This window comes from Zonotrichia albicollis, chromosome 5 (assembly GCF_047830755.1).
Source record: "Zonotrichia albicollis isolate bZonAlb1 chromosome 5, bZonAlb1.hap1, whole genome shotgun sequence".
Taxonomy (NCBI): domain Eukaryota; kingdom Metazoa; phylum Chordata; class Aves; order Passeriformes; family Passerellidae; genus Zonotrichia; species Zonotrichia albicollis.
The window spans coordinates 43,848,771-43,872,662 of NC_133823.1; the positions used below are offsets into that span (position 1 = coordinate 43,848,771).

The window sequence follows — 23,892 nt, forward strand, 5'->3', positions numbered from 1 at the left end:
TGTCAGAGTGTCTGTGTACTGCCATATAGCTCTGTCTCTTCTAAGATTTCTGTTGTCCTCCCTTTCCTTCCTTCCCCTCCCCCAAATCTATTATAATCCTAATTCCCTCTGACATGAGCACCTCCCAGGAAGAATGACTGAATACAGTCTCAAACAGCAAGTGTCCAATACCATCGCTGGAAGATATCAAAAAGGAAAAAAAATCCCCTTGAGCTAGTTGAACAACAGTGTTTGCTCTGGATATGGCTTCAGTTTTGAGGGATTTTTGTATTTATTATCTCTAGTTTTTCCTAATGATTTATGTTTGCATGCAAAAATAGAAGAGGAACAAGTATTAAAAACAAAACTTTTTTGAGTCTGAGGCTCTCTGAAATGTCTATGTATTTGATCTGGTGCAAGGACCTGCTGTCCTGACGCCATTGCTGTAAGCTTTGGGGTTTTATTGGTTTGTTCTTTACGTGGGTATTCTTGTCCTTGTCACCAGAAGCAGCATGAATTGTTTTTTGCGGTTAGTGACAATAGTCAAAGCTGAGCTGCAGGGAATTTGCACAGACCTTGTTACAGAAGGACCTTTCTTCCATCATTCCAGCTGCTGCTTTGGCAGCTGGTCCATACAGGTGTAAGAGAACTCTACATTTCAAGAGCTGGGGCTGGCCCAGCCTGAAATAGCCACAGACAAGAGTGTCTAGCAGTTGGCTTGGGACTATTGACATGCCACTTGAGTGGTGCAGGTGGTCCCTTAGGAATTAGCATGGTGACCTATTTTCTTCTTATTCCCTGTATTCCAGAAAATGGGAGAAGACTCCTGGCTTGGACTTTTTTCTCCCCTCTCTTATTAGATTTTTTTTAAGTGAAGTTACATAAAATAGTCATGATAGTAAAACGAGCTTTGTGTGTTTTGTCAGCTAACTATTGGAAGGCTGCTTCAAAACCAAGTAACTGATACTTGGGGAATATTTGCAATTGTATGTTAAAGCAGTTTGTCAGTGGCAGTTGCCAACATTATTTTTCATCTTAGGTAGCAATTTTTTTCTTTTTAATGTTTGTTTCCCCTTATCTTGAGTGTTTCTAGAGAGCAATAGCATAATTTTGCTAAACCAGATAAACCAGACTCTCTGTTGTTCAGGTGAGATTTCTTGTTCACCTTATCATACTAAAATGCTGTAATTGCCTTCTTCATGTATTAATTAGTCTTTTTAACATGCATTGGCCAGACTTCTATAAAGTGTTCCAGGAGAAGTTTCAATAGGACTTTATAAAGGTTCTTTAATACTCTGATGGGTGTATCTTGCTGGTAAACCTTAGGGATCCTGTTTTCTTTCCACAGTCCTCTCAAGGTTTCTCTCTGTCTTCATAAACTGCAGCTTATAACAAAAGCTGTTACTGCTCAAGTATGTTACATTAAGGGAGGAAGAGAATCTGGAGGTTAAATGCAGCTTTAGTGAGTATCACTTTTGCCAACAGTCCTTGGGGCTGCTGTGGTTTTGGCCCCAGTGGGCATGGCGTTAGTCATGCTTGTGCAGAGAGTGTTCAGGGAGCTCAAAGATGCCCCAGCAGCCTGCCAGTAAGCAGGGAGAGGAGCACAAAATAAAATGGTGTGTGCTAAAAAGATCCTTGGGTTATGGCAAGACCTGCCTTGCCATATGCAATCCCATTTGCTTAGCCTTTCACAGACTTCCTGCTGTTGAACTTTCACTGCTGGCTTTTTGTAGTAGTCTCAAGGACAATAATTGTGTAGGTTTTACCAGCCCTATGCAGTTAAGTTTGATTGTTTAGAGTAACTGAATATAATGTTGGATATGTTTATAAAATAAGAGCTGGAGAGAGCATAAAAACTACAAATAGAGATAGTTTTGTTGTACTTGATCCTGAAGATAAGGCTCTAGTAATTCAATATGGGAGACTATTACGAGATGAAATTTTTTTAAAAGTGAGGGAATATCTATAACATAAGGCTTGAGAATGATCTGATAAAATGAGACCTCAGGAATTTGCATTTGAAATTGATATTGCAAAGAGTGACTTTCTCCGTTGGTGTTGTCCAGTTTTGCAAAATAAGGAGGCATCTTCTTTTGTAAACGCCATGTCCTAAAGAGGACTTGGAACTAAGAGCAGACCTAGACAAAGGCTGATTCTCTTTAAAGGCATTAGCGTGGGAAATAGCTGAAGTGTTCCTAGTAATTTTTATCTGTCTTTCATGAGAATAGTCCTTATCAACACCACTTCTGCTCTTGTGCTAAATCAGAAAGAACTGCTGAGGTTGTGCTCGTGGCAGCTGGAAGTATTGACTTTGACAGAATTTTCATGATTTTTAATTGAACTAATCTAATCTGCCAGTAATGCTGATTATGTTAAAAAATTGCTATAAGCAAAAATACTAAGCTTTCTACCTCTGTAGATATCATCCAAAACCAATGTCATCCAAAAAGCTGAAGAACTACTGCCCTGTGACTGCTGACTGGCCTGGTTCTTCTCTGGGACAGGGTGATGAGTTGTCACTGCTCCCACCCCACATCAGCCTGTAAAGAGAAAGGAGTTGCAAATGAGTGCTCTTATTCTTTGCAAGAGTAACTGCATGTGTAGGTCTCCCTGACATCTTCACTAGGATACGGCAAACCTGGTGCTCTGTTTCTTGACACAGAAATCATGGAGATCTTGCCCCATTCCCTCTGTTTCTTCAGCTGTAAGCCTACCACTGCCACCCTGTTTGAAATTACTTTGGTGGTAGGTGTTGCATATAAAATTGGGGATCAGAGCTGTCTTTTCAGATGGAGTTGATACATGTGTTTGTGTGTATATTTATATCTATTTACAGGCACCTACCTGCAGAATTGATAGGTGAATAGCTAGAGAGGGTGAGAGTGGTGGATAGCAAGTGTGGGTAAACAGAAGTACAAAAGAAATAGAACAAGCTTTTGGTGCAGGAAACAGAGATTTTACCTACACATTCCTTTAACACTTCAGTATAATTTTGGGCCTTTGCTGTAGTAGGGGAGAAATGAACCTTATTTCAAAGTGTTTATGAGCACTTCTTTTCCTGTAAGTCATGAGCAGGCTATGATATTATAGTCTGTAATTCAAAATCTGTAAACAAACCATCAAACACAGATTGTACTTGTATTTTTGTGGTGCTGAGATAAATTGTGTGCAACTGATTTAATCTGGTTGGAAACCCAACCTTGGTTCTCCTGGGAGAATAAAGAAGGTATTGCATTGTATGGCATTCTGTGTTATGCCATAGTGTGAGTTATTGTTCTCTTGTCTTGCCTTTTTAAATTAAGAATATTTTCAAGTATGTCCTAATCTCCATAATTTGCAAGTAGCTTTTATTTCATGTTCCCGTCAAACCATATCTAGTATATAAAACTTTTATGTAAAACTTAGGTAGTTTAAGGGCATAAAATCTTTGTGACTGTAGCTCAGTGATACGAATATTCCAAGTTTAAGTACTGACATATGTTAGGGACACAAGACATTCTGAATGTTGCAGGTGGCTGTTTGAAAACTACTATGCGATTATTATGGGAAGACTAAAATGTAGAGAGATCACTAGGACTTTCTTAACGTTATGTGCCTGGAAACAAGAAGGATAATTCAGCTACTTTAATGTTTGTTATTGTTTTGCTGGAGAATGCAGACTGGCCTCATTTGAGCTTTTTTTTTAAAGTGAAAAAGCAAGTTCATATCTCACCCTGTGTAAATATGGACTCTATGAACTTTACAGTTTAAGAAAAAAGAGGAGGTTGAATGGTCTGCAGGTACAACAAAGTCCCCATTCTGATCATTGCAGTTCAAAAGCAGTTAGCACTACTGCTTTTTATGCAGTATTTGTATTCTACTTCCAGAGGCCAGAGATAATTGCACTAGATTGGGATATATCAATTGGAATGTTTTTCTGCAATGGCTTGAGTAGCTAAGAAATCTGCTAACTGGTGTTACATTTGCTGTATTATACATTATTGATGCTCTACTTCATTGTTGTCTGGTCAACATATTGGAAGAACTACTGGTGTTTTATATGTAGGACCTTAGTTTAAGCTCTGTTGAAGATGCTTTGAGGGCAGGAAGTGGGGAAGGCAGCTGCCTGCTTTGTTCAAAGGAGTAAAGTGGTGAGATGTTTTTTGGTGTGGGTGGAGCAGTGGGGAGTTATTTATTTAATTCATCCAGACCTTGGTACTGAATGTGCATTAAGTTCATGTTGGTTCTTCTTAATGTTATGCCATAACTAACAAAAATTGCCACATTTTTCTTTGTATAGATACAGTAACAGAAGTGGTCAGTGTTTTATAGTTTTTGGAACTTTTAAAAAAAGAGAATGTATTTTGAGCCTTAATAGTCTGTTTAGGGAAGAAATGTTCTACATAAGATGTTAATTTTTTTATCATTCCCTTATTTCAAGTGCTTGAACCCTACTAGATCTCCAAAAGCCGATTGAATAAAAAGGGATTGTTGTCTTTGCTTTGAGATACTTTGAAAAATAGGAATTTGCCAAAAGCAGTTTGAAGGTGTGATGTAAGGTTCTGTTCTTTGGATCTAATTTATTTCGTTTCAGGCTCATTTTTAGTTTAGCTGTGCTTGCAATTTATTTTGTAAAAAGGGAAAAAAGGAGTTTAGTTTCTAAAGCTATTTAGCATTTTTTTGCATTTCTCAGTTGCTGCTTTAGTGGTGGTGTAGGGGTCAGAGTTTAAAGCTTCTGGCCTACACTGCACACTCATTGAAGTTCTCACTTTTCCTGTGGTGAAACTTTGTTAATAGAGATGATGGTGAGCACTGGTGTTCAGATGAATGCAAACATTCATCTGAAACAACGCTGTTGTGCTTTACTCTTGAGGGCAGCAGTGCAGCTGAGGAGAGCATGGTTGGTTGTTGCTCTTGGTAAGGGTCTGCTGTTTTCCCTTCCAAGCACACATGAAATAAGAAAGCACAGATGATGATAAACTCTAGGAGACATAAGATTAGGCAAGCTGGGGTCTTACTCATTTATTCTCTTGGAAATACTATACAAACTTAGTTCTAGCTGTTCTCCTGGAGGAAGCAACATTTCTTTAAGTTAGTCTGAACATCTGAATTGCTTACAACCTCTCATGCCAAGAGGAAAGAACTGTGATTTCTTGGTCCTCTGCAGATCACTTGCAGATTGAGCACTTGCAGAGTGCTCTCTGATTGCTGGTCCAAGTTAATGGTGTAATAGAAGATAGTTAAGGTCACTTTTTGGGGGACCCAAAATGTTTGGTTCTGTACTACAGCTGAGGAAACACTCCTCTAAACCAACAATCAGAAGATAGCAGGGGTAAAGGAGCAATCAGGGGGCATTAGCACCTTGGAAAGGTGTAACTGCATCACTGCTTTCTGAAGGCAGTGGGTTCCTTGTCTTGTGGCACTACTAGTAAAGACAATTTTTCTAGAGAATTATCTGAGAAACTGAAAAGGTCTTAGGCCTAGATGGAAATACCCATTCTGCTGTGGTAAAAACACAGCCTGAGTTTTGGCATACTCCTATTGAGTTATCATGGTCAAATTATTACGCATTTAGTACCAAGCCCTCAAATTTATCTTGCAAATCCTTCTTCACTACAAACAGGAGCATTTTCAATTGAACTTTATCAGTTTGTAAATGGAGAGCTATTTGTAATTCTTGGAAGAAGAAAGTGTTGAACCAGTAAAACATGTGTAGTTCTCAGGTGCAGGTGGTTGGCTATATTCCAAAGATTTGTTATGACTGAGATAGGCAGTTTTTTCTTCTTGTCCCATGAATCCTTTTAGGTGATCTTGATATGTCTTATGAGTGTTATCTCATTTCCATATCAGTTATGTAAAAGCTGAACCTACATTAATTTTGTACCAGTGATCTATGCATCTTCCAGTTGCAATATTTGTATTCAATCAAGTTCTCCCTGCCCAAGCCCCTGAAGGCTTGGTTTTTGCATTAGTGACCCTGTGTCTCTCCTGTTTACAACTTTTGTGGTTCCTCACTCAACTGATTAATTGATCCTCAGTTAATTGTTCAGCAGCCACCCAGCCTTGCTGGTTGTGTGGATTGTGGAGTGGAAAAAAAGCTGTTTTTTAGTAAGGAGATGGTTGGTGAAATTGGGAGACTATTGCATGACTACTGTGTTCTTGACAGCTTTTAGTAGCACTCAGTTCATCATGTACCATTTTTAGTTTGTGGTGTTGATTATTGTTACACACTGTTAATATACTTAAAACTTTTACAGGAAGCAAAAGAACGAAGTTGTTACTAAAAATCTTCTGTTGATACACAGTGTGCTGAGCATCAGTAAAGAAATGGAGTAGATTTGAATAAAAGGAGCCTGGGAAACTTCATTCTCCCTTTTTATTCTTATGACATCCAGTTTTATGAAGTAATTAGCTTAAAAGTGTCTTCTGTCATATTCAGGTGCTCTCCAGCTCTTCTTTTTGCTATTTCTGATGTCAGTCACCAGTATCACTTACTTGGGAGGATAGCAAGCCATAAGCTCAGTATAGTGTAGTAGTGCATGCTGTTGCTGAGGAAAAGGTTGGGAGAGCAAGGGAACTGGTCAGCCACTGGAAGTTTTTCTTTCTGGTATCATTTTCCCATGCTGTAGTGGAAAAAAAAGTGTAATTGGTCTGTAACAGGGAAGTCTTTTATAAAGTCAATATGTTGTATAATAAATGTAGTTTATAGTTAACATTGTTAACTACAGTTAACATTTATAGTTAACAATGTTGTTTTCTTGTTTTCATACCTCCTGTATGAGGAGGGGTGGTGTTAGCTGACCAGAGGACCAGAGCTCACCAGGGGTGGTGTGTTATCTCAGGAGTGCTTGTGACAGTAGGTTACTTAGCTCTAGAAAAAGCTGAGGTTATGGGTAAGCCACAGGTTTGGGTGACCATAGTGCCGTTGTGTAAATGTTTTCCCCTAAACTTCAAGCTTCTTGTAATTTTTCAAATGATGTCATAAAAACTGATATAGTTCCTTTCTGCCTTTATTCTACCAGTGTGAAAGCCAACAGTGTATTGAAGCCTGGTTAGGGTTTGTAGTGTGGAAACACCACTTCTAGCAGATGGGCTAAAACTATTACTATCTCTTTTTGTCTTTGGAAGTATCATCTTAATAATTTTTTTGGGCCAATAATTGTGAAGAAGGCTCTAATTTAGTGTGTTGTGTGTATCTTCTTAAATGAAGTTGCTGCTACTTGGATTTCCAGCAACATTGGTATTAATCCCCATCCCTGTACCCCTCTCCTATACTTAGCAATGTGTGCTGAATTGGAGCATGTTAATTGCTGCTCAGAAGTTAAATTTGAGTTCCATCTTGCACAGTAGCCAACATTATAGCTGCTACTCTGTGAATATAATATAACAGCTTGAAAATAATGCTCTGTGAACACTTTTCCTTCCAAAAAAATAAAAGTTTATGTAATTAGAAGTTACATGTGCTGTTACTTGATCAGATTTGAAGTTGGCAGAATTTTTGTGTTTTCCAGTTCAAGTTGTTAGAGTTGTGAATTCTTTTAGATATGACAACTTGGAGATAGCGTCAGTTTTCTTTGTACTATGTTTTGAACCTTATGATAGCAAACCTCCTGTATTTTCAACTTTGTTATGTTTCTTTTTTTCATGTTCTGCTTCTTAACTTTTCATAAATCTTCTGTAGGGGTGAACCCTAAACACTGAAACTACACCTGTGTGATGCCTTTGACTTCAAATCTGATAAATATAGTTAAAATATAACTTGTCAGCTGCCACTAGGAAATGAAGCCAAATGAACCAGCAATATGCTGTAGCTACTGTAAGCTTCCCTGGCATCTGTTGGAGACTTTTGACCTTTTTGCTACCTTTACTGATACTTTTTTCTGTAGTCTGAGTTAATCTGATTCTGTAGAATACCTCAGGTTGTATTCAAATCCAGCTGTAGTTGTTCTTGAAGTTCTGGGCAGCAGCTACAATATGAAATTCATTATTGCTCAGTGTGCACAAAAAAACTTGAGTACATTGCATGGGTTTTTGTGGGCTTCCCAGCCTCTGGCCTCTTTCCAGACAGTCAGCTAGCTGAACTGACAGTGCCTTCCTAAAGCTTGGACAGTTGAGTCAGTTTTCAGCTTAACTTTATTTCCTTCCTTAAGCAGCTGGGCTCTTGGGTGGTGGTGTGGTGGGAGGGGGATATTTGTATTTCTGTGTGTTTGCTCTGAAGGCAGCAAGCAGGGAAGCCTCTAATGAGAATGGATTATGTACCTGTGAATGTATGTTTTGCTTGAGGTGGTGAGCTAAAATGTCAGCATATGCCAGGGTGGTTTCTCTCTGGGTATTCTGTCAGTTTTGGAGAGGGTAATAATGCATGCATGGGTTTGATTGTGTTCAAGTGCTGTTCCCAGTGATTGTATTAGGGGAGGAGTTCAAGGACAGCTGACCCACTCTCTTTCAAACTGGGGCAAATGGAAGGTTTGGCACGAATTGAAAAAAAGTATTGCTTACCTTTAATAAAAAAAAAAAAAGAGGAGCAAAAAGAGGAGGAAAAAAATGGAATTGTTCTGTTTATTGATGTAGCTAGGATGCAAGGTGATTGTTTTCTGCACAGCGGAAATATATGTTAACTTATCCTAAGTGTCTGAAGAGGTGAAAGTGATGTGTATTTGATGCACTGCACTGTCAAATGCGCAGACTATGCATTTGACATAGTTAACATTTTTATTAAAGTGTTGCAAAATTTAACAGGTAAAATTCACAGTCAGAATTTTGTCTGTCTTTAAATGCTTCCCTTTGTACCTGGTCAAGTCTTTGATTACTTGACTTCCCTTTCCAAGGGATTATGTAATGCATTCCCAATTTATATGTAAACCTCCTATTAGCAAAAGTTTATCTAATTTTCTTGCTTGTCTCACAGTCCCACTTTTAAGCTCTCTTACATGTTAAAATCTTCAGGATGTGGCTTTTTACTTTTAGATTGCACTTATATGGGTCTCTCTTTTGTATTTTTGGAAACACTAATTAAGAAGTGGAACAAATTGTACATAAAAGAATTGATGATGATTGAATAGTTCACACATACTTAAAGGAAACTACTACATTTGTGCTGCATCAGAGCACTGAAAGTCATGTTGGATGTACAGGGTTTTTTACAGTTTTTTTTTGGAAAATTTTCAAGCTATGGCATTTTAAAATTCCTGGAATTTTTCAAGCTACGAATTTTAAAAAGAAGAAAAAAAATCTTCCCCATATAAAGTAGATATTCCTGAGTGATGGACTGCTGCTGCATGATGAGACTTGAGTTGTTAAAAGCAGTTGAAAGTGCTTGATCTGCCTTCAGGGTAAATTTAAAAATACTAAAGTGCTTTCTTTTACTGTAGTTTGGCACTGTAGAAGAACAAAAAGAAACTGCAGCCTAGGCAAGTTGTGGCAAGTATGTCAGCTGCATACAAACTTCTATTGTGAAGGAATCTGCAGAAGTTCTCAAGGCTTTGTTAGGAAGACCCAGCTCTGAAGTATTTTGTTTCTTTTTCTGACCACATCCTCCTGCTAACTGAGCAGATGAAAAAAAAACCCCAAAAATCAGAAAAGAAATTAATAAAAGGACTAATATGAAAAAATTGATTCAGAATTACTTGCATTTTAGAATGGTTAGATATGGTTAATAAAAATATGATTGTAACTAAAGTGCAATTAAAACCTTTCATAAGGAATGGATGCATGTAGAATATGCTGAGCGTGGGAAACCAGATGTTATTTTGGTGTCAGTTTTAATTTTTCTCTTTCATGGGGAAAAAAATCATTAAATAATTAGCTTCTGAGCAAAGTGCAATTTTGAAGACAAATGTAACAAATAGATTTTTCTAGTTTTTGACTTTTAAATGATAAATTTAGAATTCTAAAGTATTGGGAAATTGTTGACATCTCTGTTAAATGTCTAAAATTTGATTTTTTTTTTTCTCATTTCTTTTTCAGAGTTCTGTATTTCATTTGTCTGTACTGTGTTCGGAGATCTTTCTCCAGTTTTTGGCTACATACCAGCCGACTCAAAGCTGTTTACATCTTTGTCTACTCCTACATCTCGAAGCACAACGTTGGACTTGTGGGGAAAATGTCTTGATGGATCCAACCTAAGTGTGGTAGCTCTCGTCAGTGGTTAACAATGGCTTCTAAGTGGTAAGGTCTTTCTCACTGTAGTGTCATAAATAGATTTTCATCTATCTCTTTCTGTTTTGCTTGTCTGTGTTGTACTGTGAACACACCTTGGGCTGCTACTTCAGCTATCAGTTGTCTACTAGACGTCTGTCTGTACTGTGTTCAGTCCAACAAGAACATTTGTTTTAATACAGTGTAGTGACTGACCATGGCCAGAAGTGAATGCCTGAGGAAGGGATCAGGAACAAGGCAAATAGCCTCCCTGTCGTCTGTGTGGGGATTTCCGAAGCCAGATGTGGTTTCTACGCATTTAGTAATTCTCGAATTGTCTTGAATTGGTATTACTTTTGTGTAATTTCTGTATGTTGAACAGGTCTCTCAAATTTCCTTTCTCGAGCGTCGGTGCTCGGTGCGGGCGGGAGCTGGTGGGAGCGGGGCCCTCCCGCCTGTGGCTGGGCGGGCGCCTGCGCGCTGCCCCCCGGTGGCTGCGGCCGGTACTGCAGCCCGTTGGCAGGGGCAGTCGTGGAGCGCCTTGGGCTGGGACCTCTGGTTCCTCAGTCAGAGTTCTCATTCCTCAGTCAGTGCCACGTGCAGATGCTCGTTTCTTTGCTGCTTTGCATGTAAGGATTTACCTTAGGAAATTAGGAAATTTACCTTAAGATTTTCCAGTAGGAAATAGATAGGCATTGATGCCAAGTACAGGGCAACTATTGTCCCTAAAGTACTTCTGAGCTGAAATGAGTGTAGATAGATCCAAACAACATCTAAACTGTCCTTCAAAAATAATATAACACACTGCTTTTCTATAGTCAAGTGGTAAAATTGATAGACTGTGCTTTCTTTTGGTTTTTGAGAGCAGAGGGCACATTGATATGATAGGACGAAAATATTAAAGTGCTGTTGTTGATATGCCATTTACTATGTGGACTTTTGTATTCAAGAAAATTTTATTATTTATATATTCTATAGTATTTTGTAGAATGTAATAGAATATTTTGTTTTATTACTAACTGCCATTAATAATTAGAATATATATGTTATATAATATTTACTCATAGCTCTCACTTTCCTTTATTTTTCATTGTTCTGTATATTCTGTGCAGAAGAAAAACTTACAGTAAAAAATTATAGTAATGTTCTCAAACCCTCTGCCTCCATTGTTCTGCTTCATTTAAAAGATTGATTTGGAGTCCCTACTCTAATGTTCAAAGATGTGCTTGCCATCCTTGAGCAATAGCAAGATAGGGTGTATAAGGTAAACTTCTGCAGCAACAAATTTATTATACTTTGAGAGAAAGAATACTTCAGTACAAAAATAATTATAATATAAAATTCTAACAAAGGACAGTTAAGGAGGTCAGCATGTTACATCACTGGAAATGAAAAAAAAGTAACAGAAGCAAACATGGGTACGTGATATACTGGAGATGTTTAAAAAGCAATCAGGTTTTAACAAATCAGGTTTAAAACAAGTTTCTTAGTACTGGGTCCACAGCTTTTCTCTCTATTGTCTTCTGTAATAAAAGCCTACTGTGTTTTGTACAGGCAATAAATGTTTGGGGTGTTAGGTGTTCTTCTTGTTTTTCACTCTGGATAAGTGGTCTTTCAGGGTCTATTTTCTTGTTGGAGAATGCAGAGAAAGTTTTATGCACGTGCATTCCTTTAAAAATGTGGGTGATAGGGAGAAATAATACAGATGGAAATATGTGCCAGTTGCCATTCTTCTTTGGTGTTGCTGATTTACCTGCAATCAGTTTCCTGATCCACCTTGTTGCTCAGGGCTTTGTACAGTCGGGTCTTGAAAAGCTCTCATGGCTTCTCTGCAGAATTGTCTGGAGCACCAATGATGCTGAGAAACCTATTTCCGTAAAAGCAATTCCTGAACATATTCAAAATAAGAGATGTGCCTGTTAATACTTCACAAGCATTTGTGCAGGTGTAGCAAATAACTTTGGTTAATTTCTTTTCAAGTGTAATTAATAGAGGACCATCATGAGGAGAAAAAGTGTAGTGGTTTTTTAATGCATTTTATTTAAAAACAAATATTTCTTATTCTTCCTTTTATTTTTTCTTCTCCTTAAATAATCATTTAGGATTAAAGAAGTACTTATTAGTCACTTGATAGTCTGCTCAGCAGTTTCTTTAGTTTGGTCAATATAAATTCTAAAATAGATATTGAAAAAATAAATAGGAAATTTATGTTCTTTTTTTCATCACAAAGTTTCTATTAAGATATAGCTCAGTGGGCCTCAGTGACTTTTAATAAGGCTTTCTGTGGGCTTTCGCCCTTGCTTCCTGCTTCATTTGGACATTTGTTCTCACTCTGATGCCTGACTAGAGAGGTGTGTTTCTGCTGAAGAGCTGAAGACCATACCTAATTGTTGTGACAAATGACTTGCAGAATGCCTCACACTTGGTGCCTTGCCTTGTTCAAATAATGTGGAACATCTGAAGCACATCTACCGAACAAACCCCAGAAGATAAGTGCCTTTTGAGCTTTGCTGTGGCCCCCAGGTGACTGCCAGAATGCCTGGGCAGCAGAGCTGGTGTGTAGGAACAGTAACTTTGCCTTGATTGCTGTCTTTTAAGCCAAGTCTGTTAACTGTCCTTCTGAAGTTGCAGTGTCAGTGTGCTGTGTATTGCTTCTGGGTTTTTTATTTTATTTTTTGGTGATCTTGTTTACTGCTCTTCAATTTTATAAGCTTTACTGTGATAATGTGGCTATATTTAGCAAACAAACCTGCATGGTTGTGCATAAGTTGTTTTCTCTTGGATGGCTCAACATTTTTTTTGTTTAGTTCCTTCATCCTTGTGTGTTTGCTTACTTAGTAACTTTGTTATATTGAGAATTAGTTATTCTAGCAGTGCATTTAGTGACTGTGTTTAGTTATTTACTAATAATCAAAAATTGTTTGGTTTCAAACTTAGGGTTTTTTCTCCCCTTCTTCCTAAAAACATTTTTGAAATTTAATTTAGCACCTTAGTTGGACCCCTGTTTCATCCAAGTATATTGTGTTTTTCCAAACAGGAAATTAGATTTCATCTAACATCTAACACTGAAAGTTAGAATTTCCTCTCCTGTGCTCAAAGCCCTGAAACCAAAACCTTGCCAAATCTAAACGATACCCATTCTCTTTCCTTTATAGAAATTGTAAAAGTGCAAATTCTCTGCCTCTTTTCTTGTTTTACATTAAACATGAATGATGCTTTGTAAATGTTTATGTATCTAAAGCTACAATACTGCCGTGCCCATAGGCCCATGTGGAATTCTACTGGGAGCATTCTCTGCATTATCTGGTGTTTTGGTTCCTGCTACTCATTTTTCCTCCTCCTTAAGACAGGAATGCAGATGTTTCCATTCACAGTCCAGCCCATTTGCTGAGACAACACCTAAAGGAAGCATATTAAATACTTGTACTGATACATATGTTATATTCATGCAATGTATATAGAGTTTCAGAGTTTTAGTGTATGGTCTGTATAACAGAGCCAAAATTTGTAGAGACTTGAGCATGTCAGTCCACATGAATGGACAAGTGAATGCAGCCACCCAGGTAGGTTGGGTTTTCCTCCAAGTAGATTGAATATGAGTTTCTACTTTCTGTTTTGCCGTGTAGATTAAACTCTCTGTGGCCATGTTTCAAGAACCCAGGTAATTTTGCAAGAGAAGGGCTAAAATAGATGGGATGGGTGCAAACTGAGACTGAACCTGTATTTCATGTAGGCATTGAGAGATTTTTCATTGCTATTGTAAACAGAGCTTATCCTATGAACTCACTAAGCATGTTTTATTTTTTCAAGAAATAGAAGCTTTTGAGAAAAATCACAGTGAAAAAAAGAATAATGGTAGTTCCCCCAGGTCCATGTGTGCCTTGTATGAAATTTTAAGCAATGAACTGCAGTTCGGTTAGGCTTGGTAAGGGAAGCAAGAAAAGTGTTCTGTATGCAGTTTTGGGGTTGGAATGATGGTTATTTTGAACAGTGGAATATAGATTCCCATGCTGTTTGACTTTTATGCTTTCAACATGATTTTAAAAGTTGGCCATTCAAGCATGAGGAAATTCTTCTACACATGTGTACTTTTATTAGTGCTAGAGAAACTCTTTACAGAGACTGTGACAATGCTGTGAAAAACAACTAAATAGCCCAAATATTTGTTTAAGAAATACATGTTGACTCACTGTTCTTGAGTAATTCTGGAAATACACATGTGCTTCGTCTCTGATTATTACTTACTGTCTCTTCTGGCTGCTCTATGTATTAACAATTGGCAACTCTTGTTTTTCTGTAGAGCACTCTAAAAAACTTTTGGTAAAAGTTTTCAGGTCTCAATTCCTTAGAGATCCAATTTTACAGCAATATTACCGTTGTTGTCCTGGCAGTGAACCTTTGGTTTTAAAATGTTTCTTATTTTAATGTTCTTTATATAGAGATATCAACATCAAGATTGTCATCATTCACTTTGTTTATTTTATAAGAAAAAAGGTCTGGCCACTTCTATTGTTATGGGATTGTGTAATGATGTCTTCTCTTGCTGTTTCTACTTGCATGGAAATGGGTATGGTTCAGGTTACGCTGCATAGTTTGGAAGATGTTGTGCAATATATCAGTACTTGGAACAAGCAAGGGGTTAGCAACAGGAAGCCTGACTGAGCATTGTAGGAGCTGTGGGGTAGACAATACCTTGCTCTTCTCAGGAACTCCTAATGAGTTCAGGAAAGCATTGTATTCTTGCATGTGACCTCAAGATAAGAACAGTTATTTAATACATAAATGGTAAGAATTTGGGGACTTTTCTGTTCAACAGACTCATACAGTATTCAGTCAGTGAACACAACAGTTTTATGTTCAACTGCTGATGGATATATTTTGACAGATGTTTGTGTTTTTTTTTCAGTCTCATGCTAGACAATCAAAGCTAAACTCTGAAACCTCCCCCTCAAATCATTCCCGGAAATTTGCAACCTTCCAAAGAAAAAGCCCCACAACTTGCTCCGAAAGGATCTCCAGCCCCATTTAAAGCAAATAAATACAGCCTAAGTGACTGAAAGAAAAGTGAAACTTTACAAGAAACTGACTGTTGTCTGTTTCTTTCATTTCTCAGAAAACAGCTAGGTGTGTCTAAGAAAAGTGATAACTGAAACTATTTACATTTTTACATTAAAGCAGTAAACCAAAACTATAGAAAGGTTAAATGGCTTAATTTATAAGTATTTTGTATGCAAAATAATAGCTAAAACAAGTTTGCACTGATATAGAGAGAGTGTATTGCAAAATTGTACATTGATTTGTCCCTGGTTGGGTTTTTCTGTGAAATAACATTAGTTCAACAGAACCAAGGAAACCATTAATGCCAAGTAGCTTAGGAATTAACTGTAAAGTTGAGTGTAACATATATGAAGGATGGTCTCTTAAATATATTTTTGAAGTTTGAAATAGACATGGCAAGTTGATTCCTTTAAATATATTAGGTCCTTACAAGCGGTTAGTGCAAACCGCCAAGAGATGGGGCAACACCACAACATGACAGATACACACAGAAAGAAAACAGTGTGTGTTTTCCTAGGCCATGTTCTTTGTTCAAAACTATGTGACAGTTGTAGTTCTAAAGCAAAAAGGCTTGCCATTTAAAAAAAAAATGCAGCATATACAGGGTAAGAAACAGGGTTTGTCTTCCCTACCCCATGCAGGCTTTTGTGTGAAATTGAGTGTCCTACTACTTGCCTAGCTGATATAAAACATGGATGTCCAGTGCCCACTACCCCTCATGAGTTTAATGTAGGTCTGTTAATTTATACCTGTAGGCTGGATTTGTAGCTCTGCTGTTTTATTCTGCTTTCAGTTGTGTATCTTGCATCATAATTTTTTTTTTAAGAGTAGATTTTTTCCATTGATGATGACAAACTATTACAAATAGTCTTACAAATTTGTCTTTTCTTCTAAGCATCAAGAAGACACTTCCTGTACTTGGGTTTTTCTCCTAAATATTTATTTTTTTTAGCAGATTTGCTTTCACATGACAGTGGAAGCAAACAGTGATGTCAGGTTGAAATGAGGAAGCTGGTGAAAACAGTGATGTTTATTTGGTGCACACTAATGCTATGTTTAATATGTTTTATATGCTTTGTTCAGTATGGGATGCATAGTTAATACCCTTAATCTCAAGGAATATTAATGTTTCCTGAAGAGGTGCAAACAGAGATCACTTTGCATCACTTGGCCCGCTCACTCTTTCAAAAGGCAGAACTTGCACCCTTTCTTATGCTGCTGGGTCTTTACTGTTAAAACTCCTTTGGTGATGCCTCCAGTACCAGTGTTCCAGCAGGAAGGATAGCTGTGCTTTGTAGGTTCTTGTTTTGGAGGGGTGTTGGTTTTTTTTTTTGCGGGGGAGTGTTGGTGGTTTTTTCTTGGCTTTTTTTTTTTTTTGGCTGTGTCATTGTGGGAAATACAGGCACAGAGAGCTCCCAAAGCCTCGAGCATACAAGCTCAGAGATGGAGATTGATACAATGTTTGACCTAAGACCTTGGAGAAGGCTTGAAGGTTTAGAAAAGAAAAGTGAAAGAGACACAAAGTAAGAATAAAGATTTGTAGTTTAAGCAGAAATATGTTTTAAGCATATTTAGAAATATAAGTAGAAATATGCCTCACGTAAGCAATAAATATGCTAACCGAGATAGTAGAAAATTTTAAAGGCTAGTAATGAAACTTGTTACAGAGTTGGTAAAAAGTAGAAGATACAGCAGTAAGTAGAGTTACATGATTGGATAAAAAGAGATGCATTGTGGCAGAATCATGTAAAACAATTAATGATTGGTTTATGAAGATGCTAGTGAGCTTTGTGGAAGTACTTGATTGGGTAAGAAATATATAAAAGACATTGTAACTAGAATTAAAATGGCTTTTGATGTGATGGCATTGGATGTAACAACCTTACCATCTCATCCTTCCATGAGACTGGTTTTGCAAGAAACCCTTTGCCTAATCGCCTCATCAGCCAACCTTGTCTACTCTGTATCCCAAACGTGTTGTTCTGTCTGGTTAACGGTGTCCTGTGGCTGAAAAGCTGGGAGGAAGCACAGGGTCTGTGAGCCAATAGATGTGCCTACCCCCACAGCAGTGTTTACCCAAAGGGGAGATCATAGAATCGTTTAGGTTGGAAAAGACCTTTGAACTACCAAGGTTTGCAGTGTGAACTTCCACTATGCTGGCACAGGAATGCCTCCAGCTGTGTCCTTTGCCAGCGTGGCTGTACTGATGGCCATATTGCCAGCATGGCACTTGAGGAATACATTCCTCACACGTGGCTCAGTGTACAGCTCCAGGCTGAGCTCTGTGGAGCCAGGAGCCTGAGGCAAGAGAATGTGAGTTGGTGACCCTGTGCACAGCGAAGGGGACGTGGTGCCAGCCAGGGCACCGGACCCTGAGACAGGCAGTGGAGGACTCAGCTGGGGGACCCCAGGCATCCCTGCGCCCGCACTGTGAGGGTGCAAATGCTCAGGGGGTTCCTTTGCTCGAGGTCCCTCCTCTGGGGCCCCAGCTCCAGCTGTTATTTTGTGATTTAATTATTACATTACTTTAAATTATTTTAAGGATCTGGACGTCTGAAACTCTGCTGTGGGAGCCCTGGGATAGAGCCTACAGGGAAATCTCGTCTGACTGTGTGGGGCGTGCAGCTGTGAAGGGGCCTTAATCCCAGCTCAGGGGGTGCCAGGGTGGCTGGCAGAGCGGCTCCCGGATGGGCGGACAGGGAGTTTCCTTAACACGGCTGTATTTTGGAACACGCGTTCCCACCGAGCTAAGCAAACTCCCCTGAACTTGTTGCACTCTACGGGGGCCCGTGAAATCGGGCGCAGTTCTGTTTCCTGTGCCAGGGCGGTCTGCGCGGCCCTGACAAGTTGAACCCAGCCCGCTGTGAGGGCCGAGGGCCGCGCCGGCAGTCGGGCCAGGCGGAGCGGGGTCCGGCCTCGGGCCGCGCGGGGGCGCTGCGGGCAAAGCCCGCCGGGAGCGGGGGTGCGGGGCTGCCGGAGAGATCCCGCCGGGAGCGGGGCACCGCGCTTTCCCCGCCCTCCAGCACCCTCTGCCGCCTTACGCCGTAAGTATAAATGAAACCTCTGCCCCCTCTCCCACAGCTGGTAGGGCTGGCGTTTCTCTGGCACAATGGGGTAGTTCTGCAAACATTTTGTGTTGCAAAGCTGTAGGGTTGCAATGCATGCTTGCTCTGAATGTCAAATGATGCTCGGACCTGTCAAATGATGTGTTGTTTGTGGTAGGCTATAGGCCCTCTAGGCAGCCTTCCAAAATTGTACTTCCCAGTATCTTGTCTGATTTATAATTGTCTTTGACTATTATTATTATTGTCTTTTATATTATTATTATTGCTAATTCTAGGAATTCTCTGCACATGTGAATTCAAGTCACTTCCAAGTAGTTTTTTCTCGCATGGATCTTTCTTTCATTGACTGTGTTTTGTTTTTTCAGTATTTCTCATTCTTGGGATGTTCTCCATCAGCAGGTTCACCTGCTTCAGAGGAATTCCCATGTACAGGGCTTTCTATGCACCCCTGCCAAACAGCTTGGCTATTTCTGTTCTGAAAGGTCTAATCCAAGGAGACAGTGCTCTGAGGAGACCCAGTGATCATCCACTCACTGGGTCTCCCAGTATTCTACTTGTGCATGTTTCATGATCTGTTTGCAATCCCTTCTGCTAATGTGGACTCCTGTTGGTGAGAGGTGCAGAGCTGAAATGTTATCTTGCCAGCTAGTGACACAAACATCAAGAACTGTGGAAGGGGAAGCCTGAATGACTTCAGCAGGCACTTCAGTGCAAAATCAGTCATCCATTGAGTGTAACCAAAGTGGAATGTATGTGAAAACACATCAAGGAACTTGCTGTAATGCATATAACATTTTTAAAGCAGGTCTTCTATTTTTAAAACTCTTTTTGTTTAGAGGTTACAGAATAAGAATTAAAAATTCTTCTTATTCTGTTAAAATTTATTGAATAAGGCTTAGCGTTGCCTGTTTTGGATTTGTTTAAACATGAATTTAGGTATAACAATTGTAAGACTTCTGATATGTTTTACACTGAAAGTCTGTAAAACTTGCTTAGGTTGTATAGAACCCACAATTGTACATTGTACTGTTTAAGAAGATGGTAACAGCAAATGTGAGTAAGGAGTATATGTGAAATGATATACCAAGGCAAAAACATAAACCTTGTATCTTGCCTTTATTTTTTATAAAATACTTTTTACATAGAATGTAGTGAAGCATGGATATCCTGGAGTTAACCTCCAGCCACCCATATACAAATATATGTGTGTGTATCCCCAGCTATCTTCTGTAGAAAACTTCTTGATGTTCTTTTTGACTCCTAAGAGTCAAAAACCACCCTGAAGGAAAAATCAGTCAAAAGCTTTTTGGTACATCTGTTTTGTATAAGCTTTATTAGTTTATCAGGTTTAATCTTGAAATATGATTATGTGTCTGGAGGGTGATTTTTATTGCTTGTGTTTTATGTGTCCTATTACTTGTAAGGCTATTGTTTTCTTATTTTGCAAAAAATATAGCTTCAACACCTAATTGTTTTTTAAATTCATTATTAACTTACATATGCCACATGTTGTGTAAAATGTCACACCTTGTACACTTAATGTTAAGTGGTTCACTAGGTACTTAAACTTGACATGTTGACTCCACCCTGAGTCCACACACATAATAAAATCTCCCTACTGTGGTTAACAGCACCTTGGTTCCTCGTCTGAGCCTTTCAGAGGGTGGTTAAGATGGGTACAAAGGGAAGGATCTGGCTGCCCCATCTGCAAACTCCAGTTTGGCAGATGGATAGTTGGAACCATTCTCAGTCTCATGGAAGTATCTGAATTGCTCCCAAATGCAAAGAAACTGCAAAGTAGCTTTGTGGCAAGATTTCAAGGGCAAAAAAAGGAATTCTATAGAAAATAATGCTATTATGAATAAATGATGCCTTGAGCTTGTAATGACTCATGATCTCTTGTAATCACAAATTGTCTTTGTGATATCTTTATTATTGTTCTGAAAATGCATAAACCTCTTTCTCTGTATTTTCTTTTTGTATTGTGGGTAAAACTGTGAATAAAATCATTTTAGGGGGAATTTTCTGCTTGATCTCCCTGCAGGAAGTGGTATTCTTGCAATATGTCTCTTATCATAAGGTCAGAATTTTGTATTCATTTACAAGGAAAAAATTGTGTAGATGTTTATATTCATTTACTAGGGGAATTTGGACTCACCTGGTTATCTGGGAATTTTAATGCAGAATTGAATAGAAAAGACATTTTCAGTCTATATAGAACTTGAAAAAATATCTTAGGTGCCAGCTTTAATGCACTTGTACCAACTTTTTCAAGTTGTGGCATTCTGAACAACATATGTGGCAGTTGAGTAAGACTGACAACTTAATCCAGTTGAGCAGCCCCTTGTCAGCATGCAGCTGAAACTCTGAGACCTGAAACATGTTATGCTGCATACCTTTCATAGACTTCTGTTTTCTTTTTAAGAGCTAAACAGTAGTGAATTTCAGATTAAATACCTTCTTTTGAGGAAAGTATAGAAGTGTACTATGCTTCATGTGTAGTTTGGATAGTTGTGTTGCATGCATTCAGCAATGTTTTGGACACTGCTGCCTTCATAAAAACAACAGAATCATGCAGGCTGCCACTGAGATGTTTGGAGTGAGTATTTAGTGTATTTCCTCTGAGCAGTGTGCACAGTCTGCAGCAGTAAATGAGGTAGGAATATTGCCTAGTACAGTGTCTGACTATCTCCACTCTAAGTGTAGTAGATAAAAGAATGTGTGTAAATCAAACAATTACACATTCCCAATTGTAGAAAGCCTTAAGGAATGTTCTTCTTCTATGATAATTTTTTTTTTTTGTCCTTGAACTTTCTTCTCCAAATGCAAGTCATCTTTCTGGCTTCTTTAAGCTAAATATAAAACAACATTTAAACTTCCCAAAATAAAACCCAAAAATTCAGCTAAACCAGGCATGTATGGAGAAGTAGCCCTAGGGATAAAGTGGATGTTTGGACAAGAGACAGGTTATTTCTGTACTTGTAGTTTTCTGGAAGGTGGTGCGAATATTTTAAGTGGTAAAAATAGCACCAGAGTCCCTGCAAAAAGCACATAAATATAATAAAAGTTAGTATTTTTGTAGTTAGTGGCTAAAACTATGTGAGAATGTGAATGGTGATGTTATACACCAGCTTTAAAAACCAAGTGCCTAGACTTTCTGAATGATAAGTGTTATCTTTCAAGTACAGAAGAACGCTCTCTGTGCACTTCATGAAAACGAAGAGCTATTGAACTCTGTCAGATATGAGTTTGCAAATTCTGTGCAAATTTTCTTAGGGCTTACAACTTTAGCAGTGCTAAGTAGTGTCTCCTTGGCGTGCAGTTTAGCCTGCGTTGGTTAATATATAGGCTTGGTGGTGTTTGGTTTTCTTATCAGTCCCCACAGTGAAATGTCTTTAGAATCTGCCCTGGAGCAGCTGGCTGGCAGCTGACGTGCTGCTGGCACCACCCAGGTTTGACATCACCAGAAGAAGTCCACCTCTGTGCTCAAGGAAGTTGATGTGGGAGCCACGCTCTGTGAAGTGGAGCATAACTGCTGAGAACACAGAGGGCATGTAAAAATGGAATTCCTGAAAAAAATTGTTCCCACTGCTGCTTCTGGAGATGTTCTGGATGTTGGGAGTCCAGCCCGCGAGAACTCTCCGAGGCTGCTGAAGATGAGACGGGTCAGGCTGTTTTCATTAGGACAGACAATAGATGAAGATGAGGAGACACATGCTTTACATCCTGATTGCTGTATGTATCCATGTCGTCAACCTGGTGGAAACTGATTGCTAAGCTCTTCCTTCAGATCATGAATATTTTGTTCAATTGACAAATTTGATTATGAAAGGCCTTTTTATCAGAGTTCCTATGACTGTGGTGTCTTGAGCTTTAGAACTATTTTATCACTGACGCATTATCCTTTGTTAGTGACCTATGTGGAAGCAATTTTTCAGGATTTCTAATTTCAGGACTTCTTGTCTTTGCATGCCTGTGTAGCTTTTCCCCACTCCTCTTTCTGGGATAAGAATATGTTTAAGTTTTTAAACTGTAATGTACATAAAATTAGGCACTAAGTTGTCTAGACAGAAGTGTGCTGCACAGAGATCTGTGACTGTAGTGCACGATGTGAGTTCTGTGTCATCTTTTCTCTCCCTGTCTTTTGATCCCCTAAGTTTTCAAAGGCTTTCCTTTTGAGTGGTTTTTTTGTCTCAAAACAGTATGTTTCACTTTTTTAGTGTTTTGAAGTTTGCGCATTTTTAGTAAACATATTATGTAAATAAGTAAGGATATGGATATTGTGTAGAGAATTTTTAACCTCAAGAACATGGGTAAGGTTGCTTATATGATTTCTTTTAAAAAATTTTTTTACTATGTGTTAGTGGCTAAATATTAGTGTATTGTGCTAATAAAAAGTAGACTTAGTTCATGTTCCTTTTTCAGATAGTACAGCTGGGTGGTAATGGAAAATTCAGTTTTACTTTTTTTTTCTTTTTGCCTTCAGCTAAAATAGTGCAGTCTTGAGCCTTTATGGTCTTGGATTCTGCTGGCTGTCAGATGTAGTTTTTGCCCTTCACTGTGTGGCTGGATATTTTCAAGAATTAGTATGGCTTTTAAATTTTTTTCCTTACCTGCAAATTTTTTCCTGTCTACCTGCAGTGGTGGGAGATGGAGACATTCATCTGTCTTACTGGGTGATGAATTTACAACCTTAGGGAATTAGGCTTGTGGTGGTGGTGGAGAAAAGGATTTCCTTGGAAAGATGTCTCTTAGCCTTTCTGATTGTTACATGAACCACTTTTTTTAGTGCATCAGGTTGAGTAAAATCGGCAGCTGAGGAAAACAGGGACAGTTCTGATGTTTTAAACAAGTTGTTTCTGTGCACAGCAAATTACAAGAAGTTGATGTTCTAATGCTGTGGGTTATTGAAGGCTGCCTACAGAATAAAGTGTTGTGGCTGCCTGTATACTTGAAAACTGATCAGAAGCCCATGGTGTGTGATGGCAAAGGTTTTTTAGCCTCATTTAACTTGGAATGCTGTACAACAGCCCTGGAGTTTATAGTTGGATATCACTGTGAATTTAATATCTCCATAGGTATATCTCACCAATTCTGCTTTTGTGCTACATTCTAATTTCTTTATAGCTCTCAATTTAATTAGTATTTTTTCCACATGTTATAACATCAGAAGAAATAGAATTGTCTTTGTGTCAAGTTAAAAGAAAATGCTGTAGGCTGATTAAGTAAAACAGATAGATTCATCTTTGTTCAGTGTTTTGTTGATAGTTTGAGCAAATGAGAATAATAAACATAGAATAAACTACTCTGACTGTTCAAGATGAATTTACCTCTCTTGATCCCTAAATATGGGCCAAATGGTGGCTGTTAGGAGTGATTTTGTGGAAACCAGCAGTGCCTGACTAATATTGTTTAATAGTGTGATGTCATCATTTACGAAATGAAGACTTAGAGTCTGTTCTGGGATCATGCTTTTACAATAGCAGATAGTAGCTGAATCCTCTTTAAATTATCTGCTTATTTCTATTTTTGTATCTTGGTAATGGAATGAGCTGCTCTGCTGGAATAGAGCAAAAGAACTACTGTGTTTACCAGTTGGGTATGCTGCAGAAGGCAGGTGCTGACCAAACAGGTAATAAGACAATAGAATTATTTGAAAAAAATATTGTGAACA

The 23,892-nt window shown here is 38.5% G+C and overlaps 1 protein-coding gene across 10 annotated transcripts in view; it reads left to right on the plus strand.

Moving 5' to 3' along the window:
* The window catches only part of FRYL (FRY like transcription coactivator), a 159,742-nt gene that overhangs the window by 3,405 nt on the left and 132,445 nt on the right, over window positions 1–23,892 (plus strand). For 3 of the 10 annotated variants that reach the window (XM_074541522.1, XM_074541521.1, XM_074541523.1), the window contains exon 2: window positions 9,925–10,125. Coding sequence is in view for 7 of the 10 variants with exons in the window: in XM_074541524.1 (XP_074397625.1) it covers window positions 21,779–21,953 (175 nt within the window). In the remaining 3 variants the exon portion in view is untranslated. Of the gene's footprint in view, window positions 1–9,924; window positions 10,126–21,343; window positions 21,954–23,892 lie in introns of those variants that run through there. The other 7 variants (XM_074541516.1, XM_074541518.1, XM_074541517.1 and 4 more) reach the window with 4 other exon arrangements.